The sequence below is a fragment of the Scyliorhinus canicula genome, chromosome 1, assembly GCF_902713615.1.
Source record: "Scyliorhinus canicula chromosome 1, sScyCan1.1, whole genome shotgun sequence".
Taxonomy (NCBI): Eukaryota; Metazoa; Chordata; class Chondrichthyes; order Carcharhiniformes; family Scyliorhinidae; genus Scyliorhinus; species Scyliorhinus canicula.
The window spans coordinates 298,523,312-298,531,654 of record NC_052146.1 but is presented as its reverse complement, the minus strand read 5'-3'; the positions used below and the strand labels follow the sequence as shown (position 1 = coordinate 298,531,654).

The window sequence follows — 8,343 nt, the reverse complement described above, 5'->3', positions numbered from 1 at the left end:
GCACCCTTGATAGTAATTGTTGGCCTAGCCAAATGAACATGATTGTATGCAAATCTAAGGATATTAAATCCATGGGGCTTCCACCATCCTGAAGGCACAGACCTGAAACAAAGGCAGCTAGTGCTCAGAGCCTGGGTACTCAAGTGATGTTTGGAAACCTAAAGTAACATGTTGAAGCAGCAAATATTTCTGCAGCAGTGAATTTGTTTCATATCATAATTTGCATAGAATGAAAGATTGCACACTGAACTAGTCCCTCAACTCACCTGGATTCCAACTAGATCACAAAGTAAACTGCATTTTGTTCCATTTTTAAAAAAAAGCATTTCTTCACTGTTGCTGGGTTAATATTTACATCACAAATTCCAGTGGTTCAAGAATGACTCCCCCTTCTCGGGAGTGGGATATTAGGATCATATTAATCCAATTTGAGGCATCCCTGTTTGAAGTACTACATTGTCATGTCACCTCTTACACAACACTATAAATCATTCCACTCAAATCCACCATGTTACAGTACTATATATAGTGGGTGCACAGGAGGCTCTTGCTGCAACTGGCTTTAAATAGCAGCAAATGTAATAAAATTAGTAAGTACAAAAGCTATAATGTGACCAGGAGTGTTTGTGCAAAAAAAATAATTGTAAACAATTGTTATTGGATTGTATGGAGGTATCGAGTATGGGTGGAGTGGAGAAGAAACTGCCACCAGTAAAGCAGTGAAGGTGCACTGGCTTAACGGCAATTGTTAATTTTTGTACCATACACCAAGTGCTGTAAATAAATCCAATGTCAGCATGTTATCAGTCAGAACTAGGAACCCAGAACAGAATTCTTTCTACACGGGCACAAAGGCATTTTACACAATTACCAGTGGACCAACCAGGACTAGTGATAAAAAAAACACATGCTTTATAGAATTCAAGACTCCCACTTCCATTAGATTCCCATTGCTCAAATGGGTGTAAGCAAGGCATTAAAAATGGCCATTGCTTGAACAAAATAAAGTGGGACAGAAGAGTCATAGTCTCCACCAAAAAGCCCATTCTTATCCCTTGCTGGAGTCCAAGAGGCAGCCTGTCTTCTAGCAAAAGCATCAGGATCAGCTTTCTACAGTCATCATTTCACCAGTTCTATTTCCTGTACTGCTGTAGTAAATGCTCCACCACAGAGGAAAAAGTTTTTGCTTTCAAACCAGGCAACAGAAATGGGTGTGTCTTAATATTCCCACCTCGGAATTCATTTGAGCACTGGATCAGCTTGCACCAAACATCTCCTGGGACGCATAAGAGATGTACAGGAAGCCATCGGAATCCTGGAATTCTTGGTCCAGTTCAGCAATGGTGGCATACATGTTTGAGAGACTTTTGTTCCTCACCACAAGATAAAAAGCTTGATTAGGTGTTAGAGCCAATCTGTTCCTAGGAAAAGGGCAAATGCATTAATGAAACCTCATATCTACCAAGTGAAGAAAATCCCAAACCATAGAGAACATAGAACATATAGTGCAGAGGCCATTTGGCCCATAAAGTCTGCTCCAACCCACTTAAGCCCTCACTTCCACCCTATCCCAGTAACCCCTCAACCTTTTTTTTTGGTCACCAAGGGAAATTTATCATGGCCAATCCACCTAACCTGCACATCTTTGGACGTGGGAAAAAAACCCACACAGGGAGAACGTGCAGACTCCACACAGAGTGACCCAGCAGGGAATCAACCTGGGAACCTGGCACGGTGAAGCCACAGTGCTATCCACTGTGCTACATGCATGAAAAGTGGACCCCAGTAGTATAGAGGGACTCATTTTTTGTTAATTCAGGCAACTGGTTTATGCTCCTCACTACCATCCAACCATATCAACATATACTTCTAGATATCCATGTCATTCACTTCATGGCTACAAGTTTCACATTGGGAGTACTCTGCAGAAGGACTATCCAAATTCCCTAGTGGCCACAAGTTATTAAAGTCCCAACCAAGGGCAGCACGGTGGCCTAGTGGTTAGCACAGCTGCCTCACGGCGCTGAGGTCCCAGGTTCGATCCCGGCTCTGGGTCACTGTCCGTGTGGAGTTTGCACATTCTCCCCGTGTCTGCGTGGGTTTCGCCCCCACAACCCAAAAATGTGCAGAGTAGGTGGATTGGCCACGCTAAATTGCCCCTTAATTGGAAAAATAATTGGGTAATCTAAATTTATAAAAAAATAAAATAAAAAAAAATTAAAGTCCCAACCCTCACATGCTTTGACAAAGGGTTAGCTGGACTTGCAACATTAGCTCTTCTCTCTCCCTACAGACGCTGCCAGACCTGCTGAGATTTTCCAGCATTTTCTCTTTGGTTTCAGATTCCAGCATCTCCAATAATTTGCTTTTATCCCTTAAATGATTCTCCCATCTGCTTTAAATCCCCCCCACCCAAATCTCAAAAGAGCCCTAGCTTGTTCAAATTATGCCTGATGGGATGGGACATCTCATTGCAGCATCCTTTGAAATTTAGTTTATTGCCGCAGCTGTTGTTCATACCAATCCCAATCAGGGAGGCAGAAAGGGTACCAGATTTTAATAGCCACAGTAATGTCAGTCCAGGAAATGACTCCAGAAAAATAAAATGCAGATGACCATTTGCATTAGCTGGAGATTTTAATAGGGGCTGTGCTCAAAACAGGGACTAATTCACAAATGGCCATTTTGCACCACTTCACAAATATGAGTGCCCAAGGCCAGACTGTTTGCAAGAGAATTTGCTACCAACTTTGACCACAAGTTGATGTGGGTTTAGGACTGGATTCCAAATGCTATTCCTGACAAGGTCAATGATACCTGATGATGGTCATGAAGTGGCTCACGATCACATCTTGAGGAACCAGGTATTTGGTTTTATCCAGTGATTTCAAATGTCTCTCGCCATGGTAACGTTCCACAATCACCTACAGAAAGCAGCAAGGGTTATTATCAGCAGAGAGAGAGGGAAAAGAGAGACAGAATCAGACATCCACAGGACAACTCTTACCGGTATTTTCTGAGGGTACTTGGCACGAATGAAGGTAGATTCCTCTTTCCTGGCAGCTATTTAAAATAGAAGGATTGGAAAACAACTGGTCAAGTTCCCGAGCTCCACAAATAAAATAAAAAACTTTTTTTAAAAAAAATGTCAGCACAGGTCGATTTACCAAAGGTCTTTCTGTGTTTGAAGCGTTGAGCTCCGTGAGTCCGGTGTACTACAGCCATACCCCGCATTCCTGCTTTTCCGACCGACTCCTCCGGCCGGCGCTTTATTTCAATCGCTCTTGATTTCCTGGGGAGGTGGTGGATCCCGGCCTGGATTATTCCCGTTTACCTGGACTGGCTAGGCCACGACATCACTGGCTTGTAATCCTGCTCCCTTGTCTGCGTGGCCCAATATTTATTGATTTGTTTTCGCCCCAGTTTCCCTCCACTTCTAATAATCCTAATCGTCATGGCAACGTGTAAAAACACGTGAAAGAATGAGTGCCACTGTGGACCTTTGCCTCTTAATTAATTGGCAATTAGGATGACTGTTGCAACCAATTCAGCACTAGGGGACATAGATTGAAGTTTTTGGCAAGAGATATTGGGGAAGGGGAGTTAAGAGGAAGATTTTTTTTAAATGCAGAGATTGGTAATGACCTCCTGGAAGTTGCTGCCTACAAGGTTGGTAGAAGCGAAGGTGACCAAGATTTCAAAAGGAAATTTGCTGGGCTCGTGAGGGAAATCAACTTGCAGGATCAATGGGGTTAAAATGGGGGTTTGCTCTCCAGTGAGATGACAGGGACTCAATGGGCAGAATGGCCTCCTGCAATGACTCTAGGATTTGACACTAAATTAAAATCCATCTGGCAAATGGTGGTGTATATAGTTCACTCGGGGACTGTGAGTCGCTGTGGCAACGAGCACTTTACATGCATGTTGTAGTCCAGAGCTATGGATAGTGTTGGTAGAGGCTCCAACTTTCTTTCCATCACACGGCAGGTCACCCAGTTAAGTTGGCACTGGTACAGCACATACCAGCCTCCCCGAACAGGCGCCGGAATGTGGCGACTAGGGGCTTTTCACAGTAACTTCATTGAAGCCTACTTGTGACAATAAGCGATTTTCATTTCATTTCATTTTCATTTCATTTCATTTTCGTTACATTTTTCATTCACATGGGTTAGACGTAAGGATCAGGGCACAATAATGTATGTAGTCCCTATTAAACATCTGTTCAGCAACATTCCCAGACTCCAGCCTCTGTTTGAAGGGAGGGTGTGAGGGCTGGGCTGGGTGTAGAGAGGGCGGTTGCAGGGTGGGTGGGGGGGGGGGCACGGGTGGTTGGGAGTGTGGGTGTTGGAGGATGGCATGGGGCAGGGCCATCAGGGCAATTGGATGTTCCACCTGGGGTCACCCTCAGAGGTGGCAGGGAACGGGGCGAGAGGTGTGAGGGCACCCGGTAGGACAGTGTACCCGGTGAGTGATCCATCACCGCTCGCCATCTCCATAATCACCCTCCCCCCACAACCTCACCCTCCCAAAAGACTTTATGAGTCGTGAGATGGAATGGTCAGCACACATGCAGGGATCACCCGGGCGATAGGGGAATGTGATCCTGAAGGCAGGAGTCAGACTTTGTCAAACGATGGGGAGCATCAGAGCTCATCTCATAGCGAGTCGTCATCATCCTCTATCCCGGAGATAAGACTTGCTGATGCTGCCAACCCCGCGCCAACACCCTGTAGTGATGCTGGTAGGACCCTCAGAGGGGGAGGGGGAGCTGGGGTGGTGGGATGGAGTGAAGGGAGGAGGGTCAGAGGAGGATGTGAGCGGCTATGGAGAAGGGACACCACTTGGAAGGGGGTGGGGGGGGAGAGTATGGAGAGGTGGGACAGAGTGGCAGAGCTGCCCGTGCCATGCATCCTACTCGGAGAACCTGGAGGTGCTGAGGTTGCCCGTGAGCGGCAGCCCTGGAGCACACGTTGGGAGGCCTGTCCTGCCAGCCCAGGCTCCATGGCCTGTCCTTCCCGGCCATCCTCCTGTTCAGATGAGGCCTGCCGTTCTTCCTCCTCCTCCAGCATGTCCTTCCTCTGCTACGGGATGTTGTTCAGGACACAGCAGGCCACTGCATTATAGACCCATCTGACGCTATATTGGAGAGCCCCACCAGAAGGGACCAGGCATCGGAAGCGCATCATTGGGACATCGATGCACCGCTCAATGTTGCTCCTGGTTGTTGCAGTGGCATCACTTTAGCGGTTCTCTGCGTCAGTCTGGGGCCTCCAGACAGGTGGCATTAGCCAAGATCTCAGCCCAAGCCTCAAAGATTCCGGGAACAGATGAGTGCACCAAGCCGTAGGCATCGTGCCCGCTGTCTGGGTATCGGATGCAGTCGTGCATGATGTGCAGCTGGTGGTCGCACACTAACTGCACATTCAGGGAGTGGAAGCCCTTCCTATTGATGAAGAGCACCATTGATGAGCCGGTGCTTGTAGGAGACTTGTGTTCCTTCGATCACCTCCTGGACCTGGGGCATGCCAGTGATGGTGGCAAATCCTCCTGCCCGGGCATCCTAATGGGCCTTGGCCTGACTGAAAGTTATATAGCCCGCTCCCTGGGCATATAGGGCATCCACCACAGCACAGGTGCACCTGTGTGCGCATGTCTGTGAGATCCCAGACAGGTCCCCGCTCGGTCCCTGGGAAAACCCAGTGGCATAAACGTTAAGGGCGACCATCACCTTGTCGGTCACTGGGAGTGTGTGTCCTCCTCCAAACCCCGCAGTGCCAGGTACATCACCATCTGTGCCAGATGGTGCACGGTCTCCCTGGTTGGCTGAAGCCTTTGGTGACACATGCGGCCCAGCAGGTCCTTGAAAGACAGGTGCTGACGGCTATAGGCGTGGCCAGATGTGGCACCTCCTCCTCAGCCTGATAGATGGCCGCCTCTCCAGCCTCACCGGCTGGGCCCTGCTCTCCCTGAGCAGGCCCTGTGCCTCCAGCCTCTGTGCACCCATAACATTGGAGGTGGCCAGATAGATGGCGAACATTCAGGAGCTGTACTCTGAAATTCATTCTCTGCAGGGGGGAAAGAGAAGACATATTAGCAAGATACTTATCCCCTTGCCCATCCAGATCCAACAGGCTACACGGTGACCCCCAGTTGCACTTCAGCACCGCCCCCCACAAGTCCCTCCCAAACCAGCTCCCACCCCCAGCTGTTCCCCCCGATATGTTACCATCCACGCTGCACCCCTGTCCCCATACGTGAGTGGCACCGGGAGCCTCTGCCCTCACCACCTGTGGCCCCCATAACCCATGTCAGCGATAGGCTCTGCGACCCCATCTCTCGTTTCTCCAGTGGGGTCTACTGTGGGTGTCCTCATTGGGGGGGCTGTGTGTTATCCCACCAGCTGGGTGGCACCTGGTTGTGGGCTGGAGAGGGTCACCATGTGCCACCAATTGCCTCCACGCTTAGAGGCTTGTGTCTAGGGTGAGCTCTGATATTCCCCTGCTTCCCCCACAGTGGGGTCGCATGTCTGGTGAGTGAAGGGAGGAGTGGCAGCACCTGATTGGCCACCGATTGAGCTTGGCCACTGATTGAGTTTGGCCACGCCAATCCTGGTGATGGGTCAGCTGGGATCTGAGGGTTTAGCAGAGGGGCGGCCTGGGTGGGCTGCCAAATGACCAGGGGCTCTGTGAACATTTACAGGATTGGATTGGATTGGATTGGATTTGTTTATTGTCATGTGTACCGAGGTACAGTGAAAAGTATTTTTCTGCGAGCAGCTCAACAGATCATTCAGTACATGGGAAGAAAAGGGAATTGAACAGAATTCAAGAAAATACATGAGAATACATAATAGGGCAACACAAGATATACAATGTAACTACATAAGCATTGGCATCGGTTGAAGCATACAAGGTGTAGTGTTTTTTTTTTTCAATTCGTAATTTTTAATGTTTCGTACAAAAAAACGTGTTATTAACTTCCCATCAATACAGCTTTTCACAAAAATAAAAATGAACCATCCGCGCCTTGAGGGGGGCGGGATTTTGAAGTTTGCGTACATAAAAAGGACCATTTTGTTTTATTGTTTAGGGAAAAAAAACCCCAACGAAAGCAACTCTGCGATTATTGGAACGGGGGCCGCTCGGTGACCGCCCAGCTAATATACATTCCTACACAATTTCCTTCAAAATTGAATACAAAGAGAAAAAAGTCTTTAAAGATACAAACTAGGTGATCGGGTTTTATTAGTCACAATGATGAGACCCTGGGCCGAACAGTAGCGGTGTAGATTTGTGGAGGGGAGGGGAGGGGGTCAGAAAGCCGCCACCGCCGGGTATAAGCAGAGATGGAGCAGCAGCCGCCAGCCTCTCACTCTGGTACATGGACGGGGACAGGTTAGCCAATTATAATCTAGCTGGGAAAACACGAGGCTGGGAAATTAACGGATCTCCATCTCTCCCCTAAACAAAAAAAATTAAAGTAACGGAAAGGGAGGAGGTTGGATCTCAGAACAAGACCAAAGACTCAATGTCACTGGTTGTAGGAGTTGCGTCCTCCATAGCCGCCGCCTCCCCGGCCCCGGGAGTAGCCGTCTCCCCGGTAGTAGCTGTCGCCCCGACTTTCGTACTGCCGAGGGCCGTAGCCGCCTCCTCCTCGTCCGCGTCCGTAGCCGCTGCCGCCCCGGCTTCCTCCGTAGCCGCCGCCACCGCCGCCCGACTTTTTCTCGGCGTGGCCCACCCGGATCTGCCGCCCGTCCAGCGATTTTCCGTTCATCGCCTCCATCGCGTCGTTGGCGTCCTCGGGGTTCTCAAAAGTGATGAAGCCGAAACCGCGGGACGTCATGGTGTCTTTGTCTTTAATCACTCTCACCTCAGCGATCTGCCCGTACTTGGAGAAAACATCCTCCAGGGCCTGCTCGTCGGTGTCGAAGTTGAGGCCGCCGACGAACAACTTTGCTTCTTCAGTCATGGTGCTGAGATGTATCTGCCCGGGTCCGTTAGATTAGGAGCTGCTCCTTGACGTTGCACACTGGCTGCTTTCCACCGCACGCTGTCTGACAAGGTGTAGTGTTAATGAGGTCAGTCCATAAGAGGGTCATATAGGAGTCTGGTGACAGTGGGGAAGAAGCTGTTTTTGAGTCTGTTTGTGCGTGTTCTCAGACTTCTGTATCTCCTGCCCGATGGAAGAAGTTGGAAAAGTGAGTAAGCCGGGTGGGAGGGATCCTTGATTATGCTGCCTGCTTTCCCCCGGCAGCGGGAGGTGTAGATGGAGTCAATGGATGGGAGCCAGGTTTGTGTGATGGACTGGGCTGTGTTCACGACTCTCTGAAGTTCCTTGCGGTCC

The 8,343-nt window shown here is 49.2% G+C and overlaps 2 protein-coding genes across 2 annotated transcripts; both read right to left on the bottom strand.

Moving 5' to 3' along the window:
- Positions 1-315: 315 nt before the first annotated feature.
- Positions 316-3,489, bottom strand: LOC119976004 (microtubule-associated proteins 1A/1B light chain 3C-like). The gene is made up of 4 exons (XM_038816033.1): positions 3,168-3,489; positions 3,008-3,063; positions 2,818-2,924; positions 316-1,421 (listed from the first exon to the last, which is right to left on the bottom strand). The coding sequence occupies exons 1-4, from the start codon at positions 3,232-3,234 to the stop codon at positions 1,256-1,258; spliced, it is 396 nt and encodes a 131-aa protein (XP_038671961.1). The 5' UTR covers positions 3,235-3,489; the 3' UTR covers positions 316-1,255.
- Positions 3,490-6,920: 3,431 nt separating this feature from the next.
- Positions 6,921-8,058, bottom strand: LOC119975993 (cold-inducible RNA-binding protein B-like). Its single transcript, XM_038816010.1, has one exon. It carries the CDS (start codon positions 7,966-7,968, stop codon positions 7,531-7,533), a length of 438 nt encoding a protein of 145 aa, XP_038671938.1. The 5' UTR covers positions 7,969-8,058; the 3' UTR covers positions 6,921-7,530.
- Positions 8,059-8,343: the final 285 nt, after the last annotated feature.

Bases quoted from the DNA above. Each gene is read 5' to 3' on its own strand.
- LOC119976004 (XM_038816033.1), bottom strand. From the start codon at position 3,234: ATGCGGGGTATGGCTGTAGTACACCGGACTCACGGAGCTCAACGCTTC. The intron at 3,064-3,167 runs GTAAATCGACCT...TATTTTAAATAG, and splicing joins CAAACACAGAAAGACCTTTG to CTGCCAGGAAAGAGGAATCT. The intron at 1,422-2,817 runs GTATCATTGACC...CCCTTTTCCTAG, and splicing joins CACTTCATGACCATCATCAG to GAACAGATTGGCTCTAACAC.
- LOC119975993 (XM_038816010.1), bottom strand. From the start codon at position 7,968: ATGACTGAAGAAGCAAAGTTGTTCGTCGGCGGCCTCAACTTCGACACC.